Raw genomic sequence first — 27,157 nt, 5'->3', positions numbered from 1 at the left:
GTATGTGTGTTAACTATAAATTTCTCGTCGGTATGACTAACTGTTTATTGCATCGGGGTAATGTATACACTTATATATATATTATATATTTTTATGATAAATATATATTTGTTTTTATAATGAACATCGACACTAAATCGAACGAGCAAACGAGTCACGTGACGTTTCGCTTGATTTCGCGACATTCTCTTATCACTCGTGATTCTGCGTGGATCGAGCTTATGTACAACGCAAAAATCGAAAGAAACTCGGTAGTTCGATGAATTCGAGGCCGGCGAACGTCGCGAGGACGCGTCTCGCTCGCGAATCGCACCTTTCGATAGTGAATTAATTTTATTTCGTCCGCGCCACGTTCGTATCACCGGTGAGAATTTCGAGCGACGCTTCGATTCGTTTCAATTTTTGTATCAGCACCACCTTCGCGACATTTAATCGTCACGCAGTTCATTCCCCACCGATATCCACATTCTATTTATCCTTTCTTTGTCCCTCTTGCACCCGATAGAGCTCTACTCTACGGTCTCGTTTCACTCGCTCGTCTACTTTTAAAACACGACGAGTTAGTACAAACTCCCCGGGGGTTCTTTCGAGACTTTGATTATTGGGGGTGGCCAGGGAAGATACAGGGTAGAAAAAAAATGGTAACAGTTTGCTTGGCAGGTTAGGGGGGTATTTAAAGAAAACAACAAAAAAAGCGAGAAGAAAAAATAAAAATACGCACGGGCCTCGATGGATCGCGTTCGACGGAAAAGCGTGCCAAGTCCGAGACAACGCGTCCCCTAGTCGTCTCTATTAATTTATTTTATACATATTGATATGTTTATTCGTGAATTTTAGAAATTTCCCTTTGGTTTACGATTCTCGCTTAGAAATTCGTTCGATTGGTTGAAATTTCAATCTGAGAAAGCTGCATTGTCTCGAACGTGCGCGCGTTTTCCCGCCATTTCGCAAGAGGCTTATCCCGTCGATTCAATCGCGCTTCGTGTTAGCAATTGAACGTGTATCTCTTATTCAATTCTTACTTTTGACGATGAGTTTGGCGGAGGTTTCTACGGTGCCGGCCGAAGTGGTGGCTCGGCAAGTGAAGGTGCCAGTGTCTTCTTCGTAGGTTGTTGCTATCAGTAGCACAGCGTTATTGCCTTCGTAAATCATCTGGAATGCAGACGTTTCCTTTCATTTAGCGAGTAATTCCACAAGTCATTCGGTAAAATACAGTGAACGTTCGATATATGACCGAACCGATCTACTACATATGTATATTCCACCTGTCTCCTTTGAATAATAGGGATCCTAATTTCATAGTGGTTTCGTGAGCTAGATAAGGTAACATGAAGGTAGCTGAATAAAGTAGAATAAAGGAACGTTGAACATTTCTCTCTGTTTCGCTCATTCTCAGTATTTTTCACTTTTCCTTATAATACGATCAAGCCTAACACGGATAACATTTGGCAATTCCTGAAAAAGCAACTAGGTTACGAGTGAGATAGAGTTGCAAACAAACTTGGTCCAAGTTCTAAAAACTGGTGGGGATGGAAAAGTGGAAAAATCTAAATGAAAAGATTGTTCCCGAAATAGGATTAGAATTCCGACTCACCTGAAAGTCAGGCGACTGAGGGATGAGGGCACCTTCGCGATACCATTGGATCGTTGGCTTTGGCTTCGCTGGACTGACTTGAGTTTTAAATTGCGCTGGCTGCCCTTCCAGAACTATTTGATCCTTCAGAGGTGTCAGTTTGGGCAGAACATCCGCCGCGTCGGGAGCTGATAATAAACGTTACGAATTTATTGGTTAATTTATTAAGTTAAACTAGGTATACAAGTTCAGTAATCGAAGACAATTCTCACCAAGAACTCTGAGATTGGCCGACGTGGTTACATCACCGGCTGGATTCTTGGCGATGCACTTGTAAACACCCTCGTCTTCGGGGAAGGCTTCAGAGATCCTTAAGGTACAGAGATCACCTTCCTTCTGCATTTGGAAGTATTTGGATGGCTTGATTACCTGCAGAGATTAATTAATTCATACAACTATCGTGTAACCAAACTGTTCCACTGAATATGCTAAATCGATAAACGAACAACATGTTTGAGAATGACTTTGATATTAGCATCAGTAGAATCTTTCGTTAAAAGAATATAAAAATTCCTTTATCAAGTTTATCTTATACTTAAAGGTAGAAAAAAATGTCGTTTTTCGGAAATATTATTATCACCTTGTCGCCTTTCTTCCATTGCACCGTAGGTACCGGCTTTCCAGTGATCCTGCACGCAAAAGCAACGGAAGTTCCCTCTCTGATTGTCTGATCTTTCAGCGGCTCTAGAACCGCGGGTGCCTTTTCGACGCCAGGCGTCGTCGGTTTCGCTGTTTTCGCGGGTGATTGAGGTCCCCTAACCGTGCATTCACCGTCGCAACGAGCTTCTCCAGCACTGTTCAACGCAACGCACTCGTATTTTCCGGAATCTTCAGGTACCGTCTCCAGGATCAGCAAAGTGTAAGTGTTGTCTTCCTCGAGAGTCTTGTAACGAATGTCTGCCGTCACCTTCTTGCCGTTCTGTAACAATGTACGGACAAAATGAACGATTGTTGGCGTTACTCTTATTATCTATTGATACTCAAGTAATGATTGTCGAATTACAATATTTAAAGTTTATTTGTTGCATTCATATAGTGAATCATCAGTGAAAATAGGCGTGAATCGATAAAGAAATAAATTACCTTCAGCCAATAGACATCCAAAGGCTTGGTTCCAGTGACTTTAGCGTCAAATCTAGCCAGTTGACCAGAATTGACGGTGGTGTTCTGGATAGTCGAGAGGAAACTCGGTGGTACTACACCTCCTCTTCCTGGTTGTCGTCTGCGTTCTTCAACGACCAAGTTGGCGCTGCACTTGGCCTTTCCGGCTCGATTTTCAGCGATCACGGAGAAAACACCGGAATCCTCCATGAATACTTGTCGAACAATTAGCACCGATTTTGTGCTGAAGGTGTAAATCTGGAGGTCTGGCGAATTCTGAATCGGGAAATCTTCGCGGTACCATTTGATGTTCGGCAATGGATCGCCGTCAAATTCGACTTCGAATCGCGCTTGCTCCTGCTCAAATGCTCTGCAAGGTTGAATCTTCTTCGTGAAGACTGGCGGTTTCGCTGGTTTCGCAGGACCCTGAACAACGCGCTCTTGCGTTTTGGCTTTGTGTTCTACTTCGGTGGTTTCCGTCGCCGTTATCTTTCGGGTGATTTCCAAGTCGCCTTTGATCTCTTTCTGGGTCTGCTTTTGTTTCGCCACGTGGACTTCGCGACCGTGAACCGTGGACTCGGATGGTTCAGGAGGATATTTTCCTGTGGCCTTCGAGCGTTCCACGTCGATGTCCACTTCCGCCACGAACGGTTTCTTCACGAACTTCGTCGTTGTTTGTTGCACCGTTTCCTCGGTTGTTTCGTCCTTCTTGTCCTCCCTGAAACGCAATCACAGCAGGTAAAAAGAACTATGTATAAAATATTTTACTAGAAATTTTAACGAAAACGGCAAAGGTACTCACAAGGTTTCTTCGTACTTTTGGGCCATTCCCTTGGCCATAGAGTTGGCGACGATCTTCTCACCAGGGATGGCATATTGATGGGTAGTTTCCCTCAGTCTAGACTCCTTCAAGACCTGTTCCTCCTCCAGGTTCATGAGCTTGTTGTAGTAGTCCTCGTTCTTCTTGCTCTTGACGGACTTCTGCCATTCCGTTTCAGGCTCTTTGATGACCTTCTGGCCGAGGTGTTCGGTCGCGATCTCGATTCCTTGGGACACATTGTGGTGTCTCTCGTCGAAAACTCTCTCGAGTTCTGTGTTCTGTCGCTCCGATTGGTATTGGGTCAGCCCGTAATCATACCACGCTGGGGAAAAGGTGTGTTAGACCTCCGTTTTTATGTGGCCGCGCAACCGACAACGCATGCCAGACGAACGTGAACCGTTTAGGCTCGGAAACGTTCTATTTCGCTCAAAAATACAACGTTCCCCGATGCTAACGACAATTTGCTATTGTTAAGATATCACCGTATCTTTCGAACACGAAATTACACAGGATAACCTCTAATTGAACTGCAATCATTGTTTTTATACGATACCTTAAGTATCTGTTAAGTGTGCACAAGTTGGCAAAAACCACTCGTGTTTGTTCAAATCATAAAATTGAATATTTTCAATCAAAGATGTATAAGAATGTTAATGTTCCGTTAGGCGTAAAATATTGTTGGCGCAATTGAAATGTGAAATGGGGTTCTTGTAGAGGGCGCCTCTAGTGGCATGCGTCGTCGCCAGTTTCAGTTCAGTTTCGGTTCAGTGAGCACGCTTTAATGGCGAGCGTCTAGCGTTAAGATCAAGGAAACGTTGTATTTTCGTGAAAAAAGATTGATCTAAAACCACGGGGAAATACGACACAGTACTTTGTTGGCGATGCAACACATAACGACGTCTCCTGCGGGAGAAACAAGATGCCCGGAAACCAGAGTACCGGACTACCGGAGTACCGGAGACAGAGGTGGACATCCGAACAATTTAGGTTAGAGCACATGGTTAATAAGATCTCGTAAATTCATTCTTTATTCATTGAACACATCTTCGGGGAAGGTCTGAAATTTCTAACGTTTCAAGAGTTCGCGATCGTGTGCAGAGATTCAATATCGTTTTCAATTTGCGAAATTCATGCGTGGATAATTTATACATTTTCGACGTCTCTCTGTTCCACGAAACGCGACACGAGGGAAACGTGGATAACAAGGGACATATATATTTTTTAAAACAAGAAATTCGCTACGCGAACAAGGATTATAAATAACGTTGATACTAACACGACATAGACAGCACTCTGAGAAATACGGACTCTGCTCGGCTAATTATTACCCCGTACTAGAGATGGCGTGCAAAATTACTAATAGTGATTTATCACAGTGATGTCAAATCACCTAATTGATCCGATTTATGGTAGTATGCAGAAATAATACATTAAATAAAGTTGTGATGAAGTGCGATTTAAAAGCAGCGAGTGAGAATTATTCTTAAAAAAAATATTAAGAACAATATATCAATCAATGAGCAATAAACCCGTTTTCTCCAGTGCAATAGAATATATCTCAGTCACGGAGGAAAATATTTAACTTCGAATCGGCGGTGCTTGAGATCGATAAGCGAATAAACATCGTTTGTGAAATCGCGCGTCGATATATTTTTCTCCGTGCAGATCTAATAACATTCGGACAACAAAAAATTGAAAAAAACAACGATGAGCAAATAATTTAAGAACGAGTTTGCTTTCTCGATGGTTTATTCCATACCTGAATGCCGGTTTGCGAAACGAAGTAGCCGATACCTTTGACTTTAGTCGACATTGCTCGAATATGCCCGTCGAATTCCCAAACCCCGAAGAAGAAGAAGAAGAAGAAGAAGAAGAAGCTGCTCGGGGTGCTCGGGGATGAGGTGAGTCTTTCAAATCCTTTCGTTAACATTCGTTTTCGAGGAGAAGGACATGGAATAGGGCTGGTGTTCGAATAATGGTTTCGAGTGTTTTCTGTACTCGAATAGAATGTATGTGTCGTATCGATATCTTATGTACTGTGTTTCGGTTGTCGCTCATCTTTCAATCGCGATCCATTTCTATCGATCGCTAATCAAGTCGAACAACCGCGTTTTACTTTATTTTTCTTTTCTCTCGTGTGGTATACAGGGTGTTCGGCCAACTCTGAGAACAATTTTAATGGGAGATTTTGGGGGTCAAAATAAGACGAAAATCATACTTATTCTAGCCTCTAGAATCTCCCATTAATATTTTTCCCAGGGGTAGCCGAACACCCTGTATATTATTGTGCCGTTGTTCGATATTGGCGGATTATCATTTGTTTTCTGTATGTGGTTGCATTCTTTGGTTTACATTCTTCAAAGAAATTTCATTTCGTTGAAAATCGAGTCTTGATTAATTTTATTGCCGATGTTCAAATATAAAAATTCGAAGAATCGACGACGAAACAACGACGTGTATTGAAATAAAATATATTCACGTTCGTGGAACACAAAGAATGCAACACGTTTATGTAATGGAGTCCCTGTTTCAGGATAAACTTACGTCTTGGAGAGTTCTTCAACACTCCACGATAATCGTCGCTTCTTGGTTTCACGGTTAATGATGTTTCCGTGCGAGTCTCACCCACCGAACTCCTTGCAATAACCTCAATTTTTCCATGATCGTACTGTCTCGTCTTGGGGATGTCCAAATGATACATGCCGTCGTATGTTAACTTGTAACGAGATCCCTGAGTAAACGATAAAAATATTTAACGAAAAGCTTCATCAAAGAATCGGTCAATCTGAAAAATTTTTAATTACAACTTACGTTCACTACAGTGTGACCGTTAATGATCCACATGACACGTGGTCTCGGATGACCTGTGACACGGCAGCAGAATCTGGACCAATCGCCCTCTTCTACAGTTACGGGTTCCGGTTTGCTAACGAAGGTTGGAGGGGCTCGCACCTTCTCCTCTTCACCCTCTTCCTCAGGTACTCTGTGTATCAAGCATGTGTTCACAGAATGAGAACCATTAATCGTATCGTTTGTAAGAAATTTTTTAAATATTCTTCAATAGTCAGTCAGTCAGTCAGTCAGTCAGTCAGTATTTGTGAAAAATTTTAAAATGATCGGTGTAATAGTTGCTTTTTTATAAATTCCCATGCACACTCCATATTTCAGATCGTGTAAAAGTGAAACAAAATCTCTTACATTTGCCATGCAGCTTCCATCTCTCGGATCTTCTCGATACTCTTCATGCCCTTTGGCAATTGGGACTCGTAGATAATGCCAGGCTTTCCAGCGGTTCGGATTACTGCTCGTGTTTCGTCCATTCCGTAAAGATTCGTGGCCCTGCAGAGGTACTCTCCGCTGTCTTCGGGATACACCCAGCCAAAGTTCATCGCCACGTAGCCAAAATCGTAGATAGGCGTGAATCTGTTCTTTTGCGGCAGAGGTTTGCCGTTGAAGAACCATTCGACCTTCATGTTGGGATCGCCGACAGGCGCCAGTTGGCACTCGAACTTCGTACTGTTCATTTCGACGAGTTCGGTCTGGTCTTCGATCTGAGTGACGAAACGAGGTGGTTGTTTCTTGTCAGCGTCGTAGAGGTCGTCCTCGGTCAGATGAACTTCCGAGGTGTATTTCTTAATGGTAGCCTCCATTTGCATCAACGCCTCCGACTTCTTCATACCCTTTGGTACTTGGTTTTGCAGGATAATGCTAGGCAACCCTGTGGAATAGATTTATAAATTAAATACTCATTTTAAAATTAAATACTTGGCGATCTTTATTGTATGATTTACTTTTGCATGAAACCGATGCCCTGGTAGTGTCCTCTCCAAGGTCATTGATAGCTTTGCAAACGTATTCTCCGGAATCTTCAGGGTAGACGTACAAGATGTCCATAGACACGAATCCCATATCGTACGTGGTTCTGTATCTGTGCCCAGCTGGAATCAGCTTTCCGTTTCTATACCACTCGATACGCAAGTTTGAATCGTCCTTCGGTTCCACGCGACACTCGAACCTAACTGGTTCGGATTCGTCGACCGTTGCGGATTGAATATGCGTGATGAATCGCGGTGGTTGACGCGGTGGTTCTTCGGCAGGTGGCTCGCTCACCGGTCCACGTTCCAATTCCTTCAATTTTTCACCGCTCATGCCCGATGGTAGCTGAGACTCAAAGTCTATCGTTTTCTTGGCTGAAACATTCAAGCATTCGTTAATATCATCTGTGTAACGGATAACCATATTTTCTTTCTGCAAAAATGCTTTGACGTTTCGCAAGAAATTAGTCTGCCGACCGACGTGTGTATTTAACCTTACATTTACTCGTGTTGACGCTTGTACACTTCTCGCATTCGCTCTCTCACAAGCACTCGACCGACCTATTCCTATATGTATATACCCTGCGTATAAGGCAGGGTCTGTTAGGGTTGTCTTACGAGAAAAGAATTAGTTTATTACGATATTAAGGAAACGTCAAAGGCATTTTTCAGAGATTTTTGTCATCGTTAAAGTTCTCTCCGACTTGGTACGTACATTTGCAAGTGATGGTTGCTTTGGTGGTAGCAGAACCCCATTTGTTCGTGGCTCTGCAAACATATTCGCCGCTGTCCCTGGCGTAGGTATACGACATGTCCAAAGATATAAATCCAAAATCGTTGATTTGGTGTACTCGCGATCCCGTTGCGAACGATCGCCCGTTATGGAACCAGTCGATACGCATCGTGGAGTCTCCGACCGGTTCGACTCTGCAGTCAAAGTGGCTGGAGGCTCCTTCCTCTACTTCGATGTCCTTCAACTCGACCGTGAATCTGGGAGGGTTTGGCGATTCTTCTTCGGTCAATATCTCGTCCCTCTTGTACAAGGCCTCCTCCAATTTTTGAATACTCTCTGTTCCAGTCTTAAAGTTGGATGGTAACTGAGGTTCCAGGATGATTCCTTGACGACCACGGACTTGCAACTTGCAAGACACGGTGGCCTCGCCGTGACGGTTCGTTGCTTTGCACGTGTACAAGCCAGAATCGCGTTGGTAGCAATTGGCGACTTCGAGGATGACGAAACCGAAGTCGTGGATCGTCTTGATTCTGGTACCAGCCAGCAGAGGCTTTCCATTATGGAACCACTCGACTCTCATGCTCGAGTCGTTGATGGGAGTCAATCTGCACTCGAAATGAGCCAGAGAATTCTCGGTTAAAGTCAAATCGGACGGTGTCGTGATGAATTCCGGTGGTTTTCCTGTGTCGTCGTCCGGAGTAGCTGCGCTCGGCTCGTTTCCGAGACCTTCCAGCTCCGCGATTTTATCGATGGTGCTTTCCATTCCTTTTGGCAGCTGAGACTCCAGAATTATGCTTCGTTTCCCGGTGCACTTCATGGTGCAAGTCGTCACTGCCTCGCCATATTCGTTCGTTGCTCTGCAACTGTATTCACCCGAATCTTCTGGGTAAATTGGCGATATTTCCAGGATAACGAAGCCAAAGTCGCAGAAGGTTCGGAAACGAGACCCGGTACGCAATGGTTTTCCATTCCAGAACCATTCGACCTGCAAATAAATAGGATTGCATTGGTATACATTACTTCTAATCAGAAGATTTTTGGATACTTAATCCTAGAAAGGCCAAGGGTTATTTTCAATAATATTAATTCTCACGTGGGTATTAATCACACACTCATGGAATTATCAATTGCGTTTATTTTACTCTTTGGTATTGCAGTTGCACGTGGCCGTTAACAATAACTATCACTAGAGATTAATTGAATAAGAGTGCCGCTGTTCTTCGCCTAGTTTCTCAGCTGACCCGTCAGATGGAGCTGTAGTTTCAGTATCTGCCGAGTTACCGCTACGCTTAATATTATTATTGATATTTGTATACCAACTACTAGGTTAGGTTTGGGTTAGGTTTACCGAAGGTTCAACTGCCGGTCAATTAAAGTAAAATTTATAAAGGCCCGTTAATCGATATTAAATAATTTGTAATTTAGTAAGAAGATAAGCGTTAGTATAGATGATAAGATGATAAGTGACCATAGTAACTGACGGTACCTTTAGTTTTGGATCGTCAGTAGGTGTAAGTCTTGCTTCAAAGTGTGCGCTTTCCCCTTCCCGAAGGCCATCGATGTTGCTCAATGGTACAGTGAACATTGGAGCCTTTCCACGTTCTTCGACTACCTTCTCGTCTTTCGTGCGAATCATCGAATCTTCGAGAGTTTGTATCTTTTCCAAGCCACCTTCCATTCCTTTGGGAAGTTGAGAGTCCAAAATAAGGCTAGATTTCGAGTAGCACTTCAAGGTTGCTTTCGTCGTGTCCTCTCCGTACTTGTTGAAGGCTCTGCACTCGTAGACGCCAGAGTTCTCTTCGTAGCAGTAGAGTATGTCCAAGATGACTATGCCAAAATCGTGGAAAGTCCTGTACCGATGTCCATGAGGAAGCTTCTTGCCGTTGTAGTACCACTCGACCTTGAGGTCCGGATCGGCCACTGGAGTGAGTCTAGCTTCGAAGTGAGCTGATTGTCCTTCGACCAATTTGGTGATGTCAGCGATTTGGGTGATGAATTTAGGTGGTTCGGTAACCGGGGTGGTTGGTGTTGTCGGTTGTTCGCCACCATAGCTCTCTAGTTCGCGGATTCTGGCGAGAGAATCCGGTTGCAAGGAATCGAGGTAGACTCCGCTCTTTCCGAAGCATTTGATAGTTGCTTTGGTGTAATCCTCGCCGTATTTGTTACTGGCCTTGCACACGTATTCTCCGGTGTCGTGCGCCATCACTCCAGCGATATCCATGACAACGAAGCCAAAGTCGGATACCATCTTGAACCGAGAAGAATGTCTCAAGGGCTGCCCGTTGTGGAACCATTCCACTTTCATGTGAGGATCTCCAACTGGAATAAGGGTACACTCGAAGTGAGCCGACTGGCCGTCCTTCAGACCCTCCAACGATTGAATCTGCGTGGTAAATTTAGGTTTCTGTCCCTTGGATTTGTCGACGCATTCCAGTTGTACGCTGATCTCGGCTTGACCCCATTTGTTCGTGGCTCGGCAAGAGTAGGTACCAGAGTCTTCGATCTTCGTTCCAAGGACTTCTAGAACGACCATGCCAAAAGCGTAGACGGTTCTGGTGCGGTGGCTAGCCTCCAACGATTTTCCGTTGTAGAACCATTCGACGACCATGGTCTGGTCACCGGTTGGAGTAAGGGAAGCTTCGAAGTGAGCAATTTCTCCTTCGGACAGGTTGGTCAAGTTCTCGAATTGAGAGGTGAACACTGGTGGATGACCTTCCTCGCTCTCCGGCGGGGCACCATCCTGCCGCTTGAGGGATTCTTCGAGATCTTGGATAGCTTCCAGACCCTCTTTGCCCTTTGGATGTTGCGACCTTTCGATGATGTTCTCTTTGGTCGAGCAGTAAACGGTCGTCGAGGTGAAGGCTTCGCCTGCCTTGTTGTACGCCTTGCAGGTGTAGATTCCAGAGTCGCGGTCATACACGTCCGTCAGATCCAGGGTGACGAATCCGAAATCGCTGGTCATCTTGAAGCGAGATCCATGCTCCAAGGCTTTGCCGTTAAAGTACCACTCGATCTTCAAGTTTGGATCGTCTTTCGGTTCGACTTGTCCTTCCAGATGCAATGGCTCGGACTCTCCCAGTTTGAATTCCGGTTGCAAGGGAACCGTCCAAATCGGTTTCGGGTATTCGTGTTCCGGTCCGTCTTCTGGTCTCCTATACTTGGACAAGTAGGCATCTTCCGCCTCTTTGACCTTCTCCAGACCAGCTTCTCCTTGCGGATGCTGAGTCTGCAGATAAATATTTTGTTTGCTGGTACATTTCAAGGTGCCCGATGTCTGGGCCGAGCCCTTGGAGTTCGTAGCTTTTACTATGACTACTCCAGAGTCCTCCTCGTAGGCATGATTTATGTCCAAAGCAACGTAACCAAAATCGTAGGTTGATTTGAACCTGGCGCCGGTCGGAAGTGGCTTTCCATTTATGAACCACTCGATCTTCATCGTTGGGTCTTTCGATGGTTCCACGTTGCACTCGAAGTGTGCATTGTCACCTTCGACGCACTCGACGTTGTTCAAATGAGTGATGAACACTGGTTCTTCGTAGATCGGCTCTGGTTGTTCGGCGGATGAAACGTGAGGCTGTTCCAGAGCATCGATCTTTGGAAGAGCATCGGGATGAAGAGTGTCACCGAGCAACCAGTGACGGTCGACAATTTTCAAGCTGCAAGTGGATACAGCTTCTCCCAGCAAATTGGTGGCCTTGCAGGTGTAAATCGCTGAATCGTCGTCCCTCAATCCATTGATGGACAGCGTCACGAGACCGAAATCGAAGGTGCTACGAAGTCTGGTTCCCGTTTGAAGCGCTACTCCGTTCTTGAACCATTCTACGCGGAGGTTTGGGTCTGCTCTTGGCTCAACTTGAGCCTCCAGGTATACGTGTTGCCCTTCGACGAGTTTATCGTAGCTTTCAAGATGCTTCGTGAAAACTGGAGCTTGCTGCGGCGTCGTGTCGACGAACATTTCTGGCACTTTGTTCATTTCTGCTTCCTTCAGTTGGATCTTTTGCCATGCGTCGGGTTGAAGACTGTCAGCGTCGATGGCTGAGCGTGCTTTTACCTTTAGAGAGATCGAGGAAACAGCTTCTCCAGCTTTGTTGATCGCTTTACATGTGTACACACCGGAATCTTCTGTTATGACCTTCAGAATGTCCAAGGTCACGTATCCGAAATCATGATTTACGTGGAAACGAGAACCTGTTTGACAATGAATAATCTTGTAAGAAGAAAGTAACTTCTAAGGATACTAATTGTTGCATTTTAAACGTATTAACAGATTCTTACCCATTTTTAATTCGACTCCGTTTATATACCATTCGAATCTCAAACTGGAATCGCCAACAGGGACGACTCTGCATTCGTATCTAGCCATCTGACCTTCCCAGAGTTCAGTGGGTCCGGTCAGTAACTGCGTGAATATGGGTTTATCAAACACTTTCTCTGGCTCTTCGGGTCGACTCGGTTTGTCAGCTTCGAGTTGGGCAATCTTACGCTGAGCTTCAGGGTGCTGGGTTTCCAATTGTATGCTAGCTTTACCTGCACGAGAGCAATTCAATTAGTAAATATTACGTTTACGCGATGCATTAACAAAAGTAAACAGAGACACTGACTCTTAATCCTCATCGAAGCTGTTGTGACAGCTTCGCCGAGCGGATTGGTAGCTCGGCACATGTAGACACCCTCGTCTTCTTCTCGTACATGATTAATATCCAGGGACACGTAACCGAAATCGTGAACCTTGGTTATTCGTGAACCTAAATAACGAAACAGATCGTGTGAACTTTCATCTTTCAGCTGGAACACCTACTAGTGGGAGACGAGATCATCCTCGTTTTCTAATAGTAGTTTGTATTGTTCTATCAAGAGAAAGGAAGACAAGAACGTAGACTTACTTGTCTCGAGCGGAATTTCATTTCTGAACCACTCGACCTTCAAGGTAGGATCCCCTACGGGTATCAGTCTGCACTCAAAGTGAGCAGTCTGTCCCTCGGGAATGGCATCGATGTTCTGCAAGGGCTGAGTGAAGACAGGTCGTTGTCTTGTTTGTGGTTCCGGTACTTCTGGTCTCTTCCAAGGCTGCTGTGCCTCGAGTTCACGGATTTTGTCCATTCCTTCGGGACGCTGAGAGTCCAGAATAATGTTATCCCTCGGGATAACTCTCAGCTCGATCGAAGACACGCATTGACCAAGAGCGTTAATCGCTCGCACGGAATACTGGCCAGCATCTTCGGGGACCGCGTGACCAATGTCCAAGGCCACGTATCCAAAGTCAAACGTCACGTGGAACCGGGAAGCCGATGGCAGAGGCTTGCCGTTGTGGAAGAATTCGATTCTCAAATTGGCGTCGTGAAGAGGCTCCACTTGGCACTCGAAGTGAGCTGTTTGTCCTTCGTATACTTCAGTAGTACCCTGAACAATAATAAACAAATATTTTTTTTATAATTATACAAGAATTTTTTGTTGAGTTCGTCCTTATAAAAAATTATTAAAACATATCTTTCTCTAAACATGTATTTATTGAATTTGCCCATATAAACTGAAAACTGCAATTTTATATAAAAAATATTATATTGTATTTATAAAAGTAGATAAAGGCAATGTTACCCTGAGTTCTGTGACGAATCTTGGCGGTGTGACAGGTGGTTCTTCGACTTCCAAACGGGCTGGATGTCCTTGGGCCTCGAGTTCGCGGATCTTTTCAAGGCCATCGGGATGTTGCGTGTCCAGAAGAATACTGCGGCGAGCTACGAAGAACAATTTCTCGTTAAATATATTTTTACTCGTTTCGCTAATATGGTACGGTCAAACGAATTAAAGATTCTATAAATTACTGGTTTGAAATGCCTAGGAACTAAAACCATCGATTTGTTCTATTATTTTTCAGCAGTTGTGATCGATACGGTCTTTCTTCCAAGCCTTGAAACGTAACGTGTCGACACTTTGGATTCTGACAAGTATTTCTGAACCGATTTCTTTCGCTACGATATTTCTCAAAATTCATTTCGGATTTTCTTCTCGTTCCAAAATAGTTTTCGTCGTTAGGGTACGTTTTACAACATCGATCGATCGCTGTTTCGCACCGATTTCTTTGACAAATGTAATTTTCCTCCATTTTACGAGGTTCTGTAAATTGTTTGTCGCATCTACGAGTCGCCAACGAAAATGATCCGAATCTAGGTTTCATGCTCGATGAATTTTCTGTCCGAGTAGGCTGTTCATCGTTTATTTTTTCAGGGAGTTTCAGGGGTCGGAAGCGTGGAGGAGGATAACGCTTGTGCTTGGCTAATTAATCGTATAAAATTGCAGAATTTGTACTATTTTCTTTTTTGACACAAAATTTCATTTTTCTAAAACAGCGATTTTCGATTAATCAGTTCTCGATTGTACAGTTTCTCAATCACCAAGATTTTTATTACCTAAACTCTGAACTTTTTGTCAGAAGCCAATAGAAAATTTTTTATCCTTTAAAAAAAATTGTTTTGGATCTAGAATTCTCGAGTTTTGAATACTTACAGCCAACTTTGATGGTGCAAGTGTTGACAGCTTCGCCAGCCAAGTTGGTAGCCTTGCACATGTAAGTACCAGAATCTTCAGAGTACGTGTAAAGAATATCAAGAGCCACATAGCCGAAATCGTGAGTTTTGCGGAACCGATGTCCGGTTCTCACAGCGACTCCATTCACGAACCTGATGGAAAATTAAATTCGCCCGATTTAACGATCGATTCGACGATCATGAAAATATTAAATTAATAATTTCTCGATTTCGTTTACCATTCTATCTTGAGATTTGGATCGTTGATGGGTTCGACTCGGCATTCTAAATGAGCGTGTTCACCTTCCTTTAAGTGATCCAGGTTGTTGAGCGGTGTCAGGAAAACGGGCTTCTGGTGTACAACTTCTTTTTCAACCTCTTGTTTCACCTCTACGGTCTCTAGCTCGCGAATCTTCTGCAAACGCTGGGCGTCCAACGTGTCCAGATAAAGTCCTTGTTTAGCTGTTCAGGATAAACACCGAAACCTTGAACTTTTCCTTTTCATCGACATTAAACGCATACTTTGGAATAATTACTGGTCGACTTATGAATTTGGTTGTACCGAAAGGTTAAGGAGGTTCGTTCGATATTCGAGATCGTAAATTGTTTCAATTGCTGAATTGTTTGAATATTGACCAATCGAAATTCAGCAAAATTTGAAATATTATTTTAAAGAATGTACCATTTGAAATGGCCCTAGAGACAGTAAAGATTACCAAAATTTTTAAGTCAAGAATAAAATTGAGAATAAAACTGTTTGACTTACAGTCGACACTGATGACGCAAGTGGTGACAGCTTCGCCAACAGCGTTTCTTGCTTTGCACATGTAGGTTCCTGAGTCTTCTGGATAAGCGTAGAGGATATCGAGAGCGACATAACCGAAATCGTAAGTGGTTTTGAACTTGTGGCCCTGCGGAATCGGTCGTCCGTCTCTGTACCATTCGACCACCATTGTGGGGTCGTTGACAGGGGTCAAGGTCGCCTCGAGATGGGCGCTCTTGCCCTCGGGCAGGTGCTCGATGTTCTTCAGCGGACGGCCGAACTTTGGTTTCTCCGCGACGATCAATTCTTCCTCGTCCGTGCGTTTGTACCGCGAATCGTCTTCGAGGTACTGTATTTTCTTCAAGGCACTTTCGTGTTGCGTTTCGCGAATGATCGAGGAGCGGGCTGTAAGGTGTGATCGATTAACACGACCGGGTCTAATCGACACAGAGGTGCACTTGGAGGACAGAAGGGTCGAGAATAACGTACAACAGGCGTAAACGAATAAAACTAAATAAAACAACGAGAAAAACAACGTGGAACACCCAGAAAGGAGAAGGGTGGCCATTCATTTTACGTATGTATATAGATACTTTACAGAAGCAAGGAACTGTGTTTGAAAGCAATGGGGGTACTAGAAGCAAAACAGACAGGGTTTCTAAGTAACACAAAATGCGTGATTACATCCACCTGCTGTCCCCGGGGCATGTAATCGCGGAAGCTCGTAGAAGTATCAACGCGATATAGTAATTATTATCTTGATCACGTTTTGATCAAAGTATTGATACTTCTATCTCGCTTCGAGCGATCGCGCGTCTCCCTCGAGATCGAGTTTGCAAAATTGTCTCGGGGCCTCGTCCGTTCGAAGGGTGATACTTACATTTCACGTCAAGATTGATCGAGCTCTTGGCCGATCCCAGTTTATTGGTGGCTTGGCAGGTGTAGGTGCCAGAGTCTTCGGCGTATACTGTCAGAACGTCCAACGCAGCGAATCCAAAGTCGCAGGTGGTTCTGTACCTGTGACCGGTGGACAGTGGTTTGCCATTATGGAACCACTCCACCTTCATGTTCGGGTCGGGATAGGGTTCGATACGACACTCATAGTGTGCGCTTTGTCCTTCGACCAGGTTGGTGGGTCCGTTCAATTGGACTGTGAAGGACGGTTTCTCCTTAACGACGAACTCTTCTTCCTCGATACGCTGGTACCTGCTCGTGTCTTCCAGGGCCTGAATCTTCGACAACGAACTCTCGTGCTGCGTCTCGAATTGCAGGGCTGCTTTGGCTGTGTCGGGGAACAGTTTTTAAACCGTGTATTTGTACGAGTCGTGGGAAATTGGCGATTAAACATTTTACGAGGAAACGTCCTTTTGTTCGTTTTCCTTCTTCAGGACGGACTTTACCATTTCCAAGTTACACAACTATTTTATTTATTTTTTATTTGGTGAACGGTTTCAAGGTTATTTGAAGGGTAACTTTATTTTGTATCAAATTTTGTTAATAAAATAAAAAATTAGTTTACTTATTGAATAAAGAGTTAATAAATATTGCTGTACCACCATAAAAACTATTTTGGAAAAGTTCATCGTAGAAGTAAACAAAAGACGGATAGAAATCGCTTAGCGAGCGTTAATGAAAAATGTTCATCGCCAAGTATACCGAAAATGGAGTATGAATATCGTGAAGTGTCGATGAAGGTGTGTGATTCTGTTAATGATGGCTGCGGAGCTCGATCGCGCGAACGATCTATGTTCGAATGTTCTTGTGCAGTTTACGTGAATTTTGCGAAGGACACCAAAATCCACCAAAAAATATTTAAACAAATATTGCTACGAACATCTCGGCGAAAAAAAAATTGGGGGAAAAATTGCTGTGCAGAAAATACAAAAAAGAAAAAAATTTCTACGTGTAAGCGCAGCTGTTTCTACGTGATGGAAGCTCGTCTGTAGCTTACGAGAAGCGGTGCTGAAAACTGAAGCTCCATTTTTGGGATGATCTCGTTTTCTGTGCACGATCTCTACTTACACTGGACGAAAAGTGTCGCTGACGTGACTGCTTCGCCAAGTTCGTTCCTTGCACGGCAAGTGTAAGTACCCGAGTCTTCGGGATTCACGTATTTCATGTTCAGAGCGACGTATCCGAAATCGTGCATCGTCGTTATGCGATTCGCTGCAAACGGTAACAATTTGTCAATGTTCACATCTACCTACGGTTCGTTTTAAGAATCATTGCTGCGTTTTGAATAAGTAACTTACAAGCTGAAATCGGAACTCCATTTCGCAACCATTCGACTTTGAGCTTTGAATCGCCAACAGGAATCACGCGGGCTTCGAAATGAGCCGCCTGATTCTCCGCGACTTTAAGGTCCTTGATGGGCATCGTGAAAACTGGCGCTTGAGTAACGGTTTCTTCCGTTGTGGTTTTCCGTTGGTACCGCGAAGTATCCTCCAGATAACGAAGCCGCTGTAGGGTCTCTTCGTTTTGGGTTTCCAAGTAGACCGATTTTTTGGCTATTCGTGAAAAATAATTATTAAAATAATTACAAATAATAAGAAACTTAATCAATGTACTCGTTTGCATCACTTTGTTCAAGTGATTAAATAATCAAGTAAAATGAAAACTTACAGTGGACGACCGCGGTCGCCGACGTAATTGCTTCTCCAATAATGTTCTTTGCGCGGCAGGTGTAAGTGCCAGAGTCCTCAGGATACGCGTACATGATATCCAGGGCGACGAAACCGAAACTGTTCGTCTCGACGAATCTGGAGCCTGCTTTGACCGGTCTGTTGTTGTGGAACCATTCGACTTTCATGGTTGCGTCGGACACGGGGATCAGTCTGCACTCGAAATGAGCTCTCTGACCCTCCTTGATCTCCACGTTGTTTAAGGAAGTGGTGAAGATCGGCGCCTGGGTGGTCGTTTCCTCGACGTCCTCGCGTCGCTGGTATTTGCTCCTGTCCTCGAGATAATGAATTTGTTCGAGACTGAGCTCGTTCTTGGTGTCCATCAACACTTGAGCGGTCGATCGACAGGTCAAAGTGCAGGATACTTCGTCGCTGCCGACCAGATTCACGGCGCGACAGGTGTACGTTCCAGAATCCTCGGCGATCAGGTCGATCACGTCCAGAGCAACGTATCCGAAATCGTGAATCGGACGGAATCGATGTCCTGTCGATCAAATATGGTTTTCAAATTTTTTTATTTTATAACTGCATCACTGCAATTGATGTATGTTAAACTATGTAATATCCAACGAATAATTAAAGCGGTTGTGTTTAATATTTAAATATTGTCAAAGTAATTATCTCTTTAATTTTTCTTTACCTATTGTTACTGGACGACCGTTCTTGAACCACTCGACCTTCAAATTGGAGTCCGTGACCGGTTCCAATTTGCATTCAAAATGCGCGTGTTGTCCCTCGCGAAGGTTTTCCTGGTTCTTCGGTGCTGTGACGAATCTGGGTTTAACGTTGACAACTTCGTCGACCAATTCGTGTCTCTTGTATCTCGAAGCATCCTCGAGATACTGTATTCTTTCCAAGCCTTCGGGATGCTGTGATTCCAGGAGCAAGTCCTTCTTCGCGTGCACCCTCACCGAGCACGAGGTGACGGCTTCGCCCAATTGATTTCTTGCCTGGCAGGTGTACACGCCAGAATCATCGGGATAAACGCCAAGGATGTCGAGTGCTACGTAATCGAATTCGTACGATGGTCGGAATCTGTGACCAGTTTTCACCGGTCTACCGTTCACGAACCACTCGACCTTCATCGTGGCATCACCGACCGGTTGAAGACGACACTCGAGGTGGACGTTGGTTAATTCCACCGTCTCGATGTTGTGCAGAGCTCGTGTGAATTGGGGTGCTTGCATCACCGTCACTTCTTCTTGTTGAGTTTTACGGTACCTGTGTAACAGTCGAGATTGCGTCAACATTATAACAACAAAAACTAATGAAAGTCCACGGGTCAACCATCTCAAAATCATCTTTTAAAATATATACGACGATCTTAATTTAAATATAGAGGCACACCTTGATGAATCTTCCAGCATTTGAATCTGCTCTAGCGACTGCTCGTGTTGAGTGTCCGTGACGACATCGGACTTTCCGATCACTCTGACGCAAGCTGACGTGTGAGCAGTGCCAAGGTGGTTGGTAGCTCTGACAGTGTATTCTCCAGAGTCGAGGATGGTCGAGTGCACGATGTCCAAAGCGACGAAACCAAAGTCGTAATAAGTCCTGAATCTGGAGCCAACGGTGACGGGGCGGCCATTTTGGAACCACTCGACTCTCATCGTTGGGTCGCCCATTGGTTCCAAACGGCACTCCAGATGGATATTCTTGCCCTCGCTGACCGGCTTAGGGTCGCTCAATGGCTGCACGAAGATTGGCTTGGATTTCGAAATTTCCTCGATGTGGTATTGGGGCTCGGTGAATTTCGATTCCTCGAGGCGTTGCGTCTTTTCGTAGGAAGTGCGGTGCATGCTGCTGGTATCCACGCCTGAGCGTGCTAAAATCCATTTTAAAAATTATTATTTCTATCCTAGGAATATATATATTTACCTATTTGTGAAATTTCTGGTTTCATTAATACTCCGGTACGAAATAAATTTATAATTTCACAAGTTACAAGAGAAATGGAGAATTATGCCATTCTTAATTTCCACCAATATTCTATCCAAGGTGGAAAAAGATTAAAAAGAACTTACTTTCTACCACCATGGTGGCAGATAGACGTGCCTCGCCAAGGGCATTTCTTGCAACGACGGTGTAAGTGCCGGCATCTTCGGGTCTAACTTGAAGAATATCGATAGCAACGTAACCAAAGTCGTGGTACGTTTGTATTCTGTTCGCAGCAGTGATGGGTTTTCCATTGTGATACCACTCGATGGTCATGGTCAAGTCGCTCTGAGGTTCGACGCGAGCCTCAAAGTGAGCACGTTGCCCTTCGACGATCTTGTTGGTACCCTTCAGGGTTCCCAAGAATCGTGGTGCTTGAGTAACTTGCGTTTCTTCCTGTACTTTTCGCGAATATCTGCTGGAGTCTTCCAGCGTTTGTAGTTTCTGAAGCCCAGTGGGATGTTGACTGTCATAGATGACATCGTTCTTGCTGATCACGCTCAATTGAGCGGTGGTGTGTGCTTCTCCGGCGCGATTGTAAGCTCGACAGGTGTACACACCGACGTCGTGGATCGTTACGTACTTGATGGTCAACGCCACGTAACCGAAGTTGAAGAAAGTCGTGATTCGCGAACCTGGTGAACAAGTGTATTTTGTTAACGAACCAAGTATTTATGAATTCGCAAGAAGATTATTATAAATTTTATTTTAGCAAGCGATATATGGGAAATTCGAATTTTCTTCACCTTTTCGAAACGAATGTCTAGACAAAATATAAATTTAATAAAAATGTATTAATTTGCAGAGTGAGGAATACTGACTAGCTTCTACAGGGCGTCCATCTTTGAGCCACTCGACTCTTAAATCGGAATCGCCGACTGGTTCGAGGCGAGCTTCGAAATGAGCGAAGCCGCCTTCTCGTATGCTGTTCTGATCCTTGATAGGAGATTTGAATTCCGGTGGGCTGGTCGGTTCAGGCTGCTCCTGCACATATTTCTGGTGCATAGCCTGTTGATAGGCTTCCAATTCCTCGGCAGCCTCGATGTACCTCTGTTGCTCGGGGATTCCCAGTTCGGAAGTAACATTTGTGCGTGCTGAAACGAACGATTCGCGTAACCGTCGCGTAATGACCTAGCTTTAGTGTTAATAACGATTACATTATAAGATCTTTACCAAAGACACGGAGAGATGCGGAGCTGACAGCTTCTCCCAAGCGGTTCACAGCTCTGACGGTATAAGAACCCGCATCTTCAGCTCGTAGATGCAATATATTGAGCGAGACGTATCCGAAGTTGAAGATGGTTGTGATTCTTGAGCCTGGAAAATTATTAGAATTCGGTACATACAATATTTAGGCAGTATTTTACTTATCCGATCCACAGTGGGCCAGGAGACTAAACTGTAAAGATTTATGGAAGGATACTTACTAGCTGTGATTGGCCTACCATCCTTGTACCACTCCACTTTCATCGTGGGATCGCTAACAGGGGTCAGTTGCGCCTCAAAGTGCGCATTCCGACCTTCCTGCAGCTCTCCTAGATCCTGGAGTGGACGGATGAAGGCCGGCCGCTGGGGAGAGATCTCCTCCACACTCTCCTGCCTTTGGTACTTGCTGTAATCCTCGAGCTGTTGAATGTACTGGAGGCTGTCGGGGTGTTGACTAGCCTGTTCGATTGTTGCGCGTGCTGAAACAGTCATTTGTTTCAAATAATATTCGTCGAAACTCTCAGCTCCTTGTACTAACGACGGAAGGACACCAAGAAGGAACCATCTTAAACGCTTGTAACTTACGCGTCACGCTGAGGGTAGCTCGAGATTCGGCGACTCCAGTCGAACTAACGACGCGGCACACGTATTCGCCGCTGTCTTGAAGAACGATGCTGATAAGATCGAGCGAGATGAAGCCAAATCGGAAAATGGAAGTCGCTCGAGAACCTGCAATCACAACAAGTTAAAAAGGAAAAAACTGAATCGTAAGATTTGTGAAAGGTACTCACTTGCATCGAGAGCTCTTCCATTGACGTACCACTCTACCCTCATGGTGGGATCGCCCACCGGTTCGATTCTGGCCTCGAAGTGAATTCGTCCACCTTCGATTTGATGGACGTCCCTCAACGGTATAATGAAACGTGGCGGTGGATAAACTCTGTCCTCCTCGGGTGGAGGCAAATACGGCTTGGCACGTTCTACGTGTCGCAAGTAAATCACTTCGGGGCCAGGCGCAGGTCTGCAAACATTCTCACCGATTATTTCCATTCTTTACAAATTAAATTACAGATATAATTAAAGTTTTACCATCGTCCTTTTCCAGTTTGCATAACAGTAAAACAGTGTTAAAAATCAACATTAAGTAAAATAATTCAGTCGAGATTGAGAATCCACTTGAGGGTTAAATTGTCAATTGGTTTCCTTTCCATAAGAGAGAAAAAGCTAGTTACTCTGGTTCGATGACTTTCGTCGGTCGGGGTAAATTCAGGCGTCTTGGTTCGGGGGCTGTTCCTTTCGGTGTCTCTACGAAGAGCCGTGCTCGGGTGGCTGTGGAGCCGGCTACGTTCTGTGCCGTGCACTGGTACCAAGCTGCATCCGACATTTTCGCGTAAGGTATATCCAAAGTCGAAGCTCCGCTGCCGTCTGTCAATATACGCACATCCGGTCCGGGTGTTATCGGCACGCCATCCTGGAACAATTACACAAATTTTCCTATACCTTCTGTCTAAATATTTCTCTCGATTCTTGCGACAAAATAATTCAAGTTTCAGAATTGTTATATCAGGGAATTATTCCTGCAGGTTTACCTTTTGCCAGGTGATTCGCGGTACAGGGGTGCCAACCGCACGCGCCATGAAAACAACCGGTTCTCCTTCTTTGACGCTCGTGGTCGTGAAACGTTCGACGAATTTCGGTGCAACCACTTGTTCTTTCTCGATGACGTTCAGGTTACATTGGAACGACGTTTCACCGGCTTTGTTTCTTGCGACGCAGGTGACGACGCCAGCGTCCCCGCGGCTCACGTTGGTAATCATCAGGGAGTTGTTACCGGACTCGTTTACGAGAATCTTGTGGGTCAAGTCGTTGGCCACTTGCTGGTCATTTATGTACCATGTTACTTCAGGGTACGGGCGCCCGGTTACACGACAATCAAACCTGAATAACACATTTACGCAACCGTGAGTATGCTTTTCTACTGTGATGAAATTTCTTCTCGCGAAGAAAGGAACGGTAATCCAACGCAATTTAATTTTAATTGGAAAAAAAAGAAAGATTTACCTGGTCATCTTTCCTTCTGTGGCTTCACGATCGGTGCAGGTGCGTACGAAATTCGGCGGCAACACTTTGCCAGAGTCGGACTCGCCGGTCGATTCTACTTGTTGAGTCTTGACCGCTTCTTTCTGCTGATAATGCTGGTAAGCCTGATCCACTTGATCGCTGGATTCGATCGCCAGATACGCCGAGCTAACGGTACAACCCTGGGGATTTTCCGACAGCAAGGTGTAATGGCCGCTGTCTTCTGGCAAAGCCGTTCTGATTCTCATGGTGGCTTGCTGGTTCGAATAGCTCATTTCCACTCGTTGCGACTCTCGGATCCTTTGGCCGTTTTTAAACCAAGTTAACTAAAATGAACACGTTAGAGATACAATGCTTCTCTTCCTGTATTGTAGGTATGGTGCCATTGTGCGCATTTTCGAGAAAAAAAAATTCAGAATAAACGACGAATGGTTGTATTTACTCTCGGTTTCGGATTGCCAGATAGTTTCGCTGTGAAAACGGCGTCAGATCCCTCGACGAGTTTCGAGTTTCTGGGCTTCTGGACGATTTGCGGAGGTGCAACCGGTCCCAGGTTACGATCTACCACCGTCGAAATCTGCACGTCCGATTCGCCCACGAAGCGGCGTGTAATCGACTCTCGATATTCCGTTTCTCGCAGCAGCCTGTATTCGAATGTGTCGACCTGCAAATCCATCAGATTACCTTCCTCCATTTCCATAATCTTCCGAAATGTTTACACGAACCAGAAGAAGAAAAGTGTCAAGTAATTTTATAGTCTTTCGACTCTTTTTATTAGAATTATCGTGCATTACGGATTTCATGTCGACAAATTTCTTTTTCCAAGTAAAATAAATTAAAATTGAAAAGCTTAAGTGAATGTGTGACTGGAACTGAAAAATATGAAACCTTAAAATCTTCGATGCTGGTGGAGGATCCGTTCATGTAACTTCGTTTGTCAACTGTTTGCTGATAGCTGCGCTGTTGGAAACTTTGACTTCCGGTTTGACTCTTCTGTTCGGTCGATTGGAAAGACTGCGCGTATTCCTTCCTGTAACCACCCGTCTGCTGCTGCTGCTGCTGCTGCGGAGGTCCGAATCCCTCTGGCTGAATGTAAACTGAGCAGATCGCCTCGCCTAAGCAGAGGAAATGATTCTCATTTATTTTGTTCCCAGCAACGTATAAAAAAGCTGCTGATCAGTATGGTGATGTGGAAAACTTACCATATTGATTTTTAGCACTGCACGTGTATTCACCCTCGTCTCCAGGGCCAATCTGATTAATCTGAAGAGTAAGTGCTCCGGTTTTCTCGTCGTACGACATCCGAATTTTCCATGACTCCAATAACGGGGCACCTTTGTGCGTCCAGGAAACGGTGGGTTTCGGGTTTCCTCTGACGCGTCCTTCGAAAATTGCATTTCCTCCCTGCGCGAATCTGGCGTTCTTGAAGATCTGCTCAAAGACCGGCGGCGATGGATCGCCGGGCCTGCCAGTAAAACTGTGCAAACGTTCTTAATTTCAACAATATTTTCTAAATGATCCTTCACGCCTTTGCCCACATAAGTGGACGTTTAATTTTTTTTTTTATAATTATAGTTACTGTCAATAATAAATAGACCCTGAAGAGGTTAAAGTATCAAACTAATTTGTTAATAAAAAATTTACATTCAATTCCTTTGCTTCTAAAATCGATCTACATATACATATATTATATTTTAATGCTCTCAATTTATTATTTTTACTTCAGCTAACTATTGCTACAATTGACAAATATTTTTATGTTTAACTATTCGTAGTACTATTAACTGCAACAACTGCCATTGATTCATCATTTTTTTCAGTTTATACTCAAGTTTACAGTTAATAAATATTTAAATATTAATGTTCGCCAAAAGTGGACATAAATCCAAGTACTCACGCTGGTACCGTGGGCGTCGACTGCATCACAATCTCCCCTTCAACTGCAAAGAGAGAAAGAATAATACGTTACTTCGTCGTTCAATGAGATATTACAATTTATAAATAAGTAGAATAACTATTATTAGCCATCGGTAGTCAACAAATCAAGACAACAGATTTTAAACTGTTTATAGAAATATGATTCATGTTCTGCTATTTGTCAGAGCCCTCAAGGAATCTCAGTTGTATTTTTTCATTATAATATATTGCATAATAGAATTGTACAAATGATCTTTTTAAAAAAGTTTTTTAATACATGTCTTGTCTTCGATAAGTAACTTTCAGTAAGAAATTTAAGGAAAATAGAAATTAAAATAAAGATTTTAGGAATTATCTTGTAACAATCACGAGATAATTCTACATTTTTTTTCTCGTTTTTTCTCTTTTATAAATATATACATGGTTTCGAAGAGATTTCGTTTGTTTATTTGCGCCGCGGCGTTTCAAACGAAAGAAAAAATGGGCGTCCGTGCTTTCGCCCGAATCTTTCGCGAAGCTCGTTACTCTTATTTCTGGACACGCATCTTTCCTCGAGCCGCATTTCCTCTCATTCTTCTGAACTGGACTAGAACGAATCGAGGAAACGAACCGTTGACGCCGTTTGTTTCTCTGCTGTCGTCACGCGCCACGGCGGCCACGTATTTTTCTACAAGCTCATCTGCGTCTGGACGCCAACCAATTAAGTCAATTCGCTAATTAAACACCGAGGCGCCATTCACGCAAAATCCTGATGATCCGTATTCATCATCATATTCGTATCTTTACAACTTTTCCTGCTCTCTTTACTGTTGCACGCGTAGAAAATACAAAATGAATAAACATTTTGTTATTCAACGAAATAAACAACCTGTATAAATGGTGTCCCTTCTTATCGCATCAATTTTCAAGATTATCGAAGTTCTATCGTACTGTACGTGTTCAGAATGTCAGCAAGTAACGCATTACTTGGAACAAATATGTTTTCTCGTGGATTAATGTTGTTTAGGGACTTGGAAAAAAAGAAAAATAATTTGAAAATATCGTATGCAAATACGATCGAGCTGATATTGAAACGAAGAGCCGACAGTTTGAACACCTTCTATAAATAAATGCTGCTTTCACAAGCTACTACTATTTATAAGAAAAATCTACTGCATCTGTTCCTTATTACGAGCTGTGCCAGCCAATTAAGCCGCAACTGGTGCAACTAAAAACACTTACGCTTAAAGTACACCTGGGTCTGCAACACTCTGTACAAATTTCGATTTATCTTTTCTTACGCATACGTGTCGAAAACTGTAAAAATGGAAACGTGGTCGTTTGATAACTTCGATATAAAAATGGCATTTTTCAACTATTTTTTAGATTTGTATATTCTCAAAATTGTTGGCGTCAAGAATGTGTTTTAAAATTCTGAAATTGACGTTCGAAACATTGACGTAGTCGTAAAAATTGTAAGATAAATACGTGAAGGCTCGCAAAGTGCGTGGTTAATAGGTCAATGCTGAGATGACTCAGTTAATTTTTTGGTATCCTTATTCGCACACAGCAAAGGTCATCATGCGATTAATGTAATCGCTGATGTATTTTACCTGTCTAAACATTCATACTCTTATCATTTTAGAAATTTTTCTTAACGTTATCACCCCTCTGCTACTTTGAAAATTCCTATTCATTTAATTTATATTACAAGCCACGTTTCTAGCTATATTCATACTATAGATAAAATAGTGTCGTATCTTGTATCGGATTAATAAAGTTTAAAATCATTTATTAATAATGGACTGATTGATAAACTACATCGGAAAGGGTTAACAGAGTTTGCGTTGTATCGCGATAATTGCATAAAGTCGACTGAATCATCGGTAGGTAACATCTGTGCCACTTGATCGGGGCGAGCTTCGACGTAAAAATAAAGGACTTCGCTTTTAGTGAGTAATCCTGGTTGTT

The 27,157-nt window shown here is 43.7% G+C and overlaps 1 protein-coding gene across 2 annotated transcripts in view; it reads right to left on the bottom strand.

Annotated features, from left to right (window-relative positions):
• Positions 1 to 27,157, bottom strand: part of LOC122402643 (titin) — a 96,710-nt gene that overhangs the window by 63,061 nt on the left and 6,492 nt on the right. Inside the window, exons 2-40 of one of the 2 annotated variants that reach the window (XM_043405603.1) lie at positions 25,188 to 25,230; positions 24,493 to 24,767; positions 24,331 to 24,405; positions 24,179 to 24,231; positions 23,733 to 23,954; positions 23,273 to 23,616; positions 22,801 to 23,149; positions 22,444 to 22,682; positions 22,003 to 22,232; positions 21,797 to 21,940; positions 21,433 to 21,690; positions 21,179 to 21,322; positions 20,827 to 21,099; positions 20,095 to 20,640; positions 19,418 to 19,895; positions 18,711 to 19,291; positions 18,012 to 18,554; positions 17,642 to 17,896; positions 17,412 to 17,555; positions 16,270 to 16,671; positions 15,393 to 15,794; positions 14,866 to 15,088; positions 14,607 to 14,779; positions 13,698 to 13,837; positions 12,986 to 13,502; positions 12,704 to 12,847; positions 12,378 to 12,629; positions 9,589 to 12,290; positions 8,085 to 9,087; positions 7,346 to 7,744; positions 6,753 to 7,272; positions 6,366 to 6,537; positions 6,099 to 6,285; positions 3,537 to 3,876; positions 2,717 to 3,452; positions 2,214 to 2,552; positions 1,846 to 2,002; positions 1,595 to 1,761; positions 1,023 to 1,152 (exon numbers count right to left, since the gene is read on the bottom strand). In XM_043405603.1, coding sequence (XP_043261538.1) covers positions 1,023 to 1,152; positions 1,595 to 1,761; positions 1,846 to 2,002; positions 2,214 to 2,552; positions 2,717 to 3,452; positions 3,537 to 3,876; positions 6,099 to 6,285; positions 6,366 to 6,537; positions 6,753 to 7,272; positions 7,346 to 7,744; positions 8,085 to 9,087; positions 9,589 to 12,290; positions 12,378 to 12,629; positions 12,704 to 12,847; positions 12,986 to 13,502; positions 13,698 to 13,837; positions 14,607 to 14,779; positions 14,866 to 15,088; positions 15,393 to 15,794; positions 16,270 to 16,671; positions 17,412 to 17,555; positions 17,642 to 17,896; positions 18,012 to 18,554; positions 18,711 to 19,291; positions 19,418 to 19,895; positions 20,095 to 20,640; positions 20,827 to 21,099; positions 21,179 to 21,322; positions 21,433 to 21,690; positions 21,797 to 21,940; positions 22,003 to 22,232; positions 22,444 to 22,682; positions 22,801 to 23,149; positions 23,273 to 23,616; positions 23,733 to 23,954; positions 24,179 to 24,231; positions 24,331 to 24,405; positions 24,493 to 24,767; positions 25,188 to 25,230 — 14,301 coding nt within the window. Of the gene's footprint in view, positions 1 to 1,022; positions 1,153 to 1,594; positions 1,762 to 1,845; positions 2,003 to 2,213; positions 2,553 to 2,716; positions 3,453 to 3,536; positions 3,877 to 6,098; positions 6,286 to 6,365; positions 6,538 to 6,752; positions 7,273 to 7,345; positions 7,745 to 8,084; positions 9,088 to 9,588; positions 12,291 to 12,377; positions 12,630 to 12,703; positions 12,848 to 12,985; positions 13,503 to 13,697; positions 13,838 to 14,606; positions 14,780 to 14,865; positions 15,089 to 15,392; positions 15,795 to 16,269; positions 16,672 to 17,411; positions 17,556 to 17,641; positions 17,897 to 18,011; positions 18,555 to 18,710; positions 19,292 to 19,417; positions 19,896 to 20,094; positions 20,641 to 20,826; positions 21,100 to 21,178; positions 21,323 to 21,432; positions 21,691 to 21,796; positions 21,941 to 22,002; positions 22,233 to 22,443; positions 22,683 to 22,800; positions 23,150 to 23,272; positions 23,617 to 23,732; positions 23,955 to 24,178; positions 24,406 to 24,492; positions 24,768 to 25,187; positions 25,231 to 27,157 lie in introns of both variants that reach the window. The other variant, XM_043405601.1, reaches the window with a different exon arrangement.

Source organism: Colletes gigas, unplaced genomic scaffold (assembly GCF_013123115.1).
Source record: "Colletes gigas isolate AHSC1104 unplaced genomic scaffold, ASM1312311v1 Colletes_gigas_Sc00038, whole genome shotgun sequence".
Lineage (NCBI taxonomy): Eukaryota > Metazoa > Arthropoda > Insecta > Hymenoptera > Colletidae > Colletes > Colletes gigas.
Note: the sequence above shows the minus strand (reverse complement) of the source record. Positions and strands in the feature narration are given on the sequence as shown.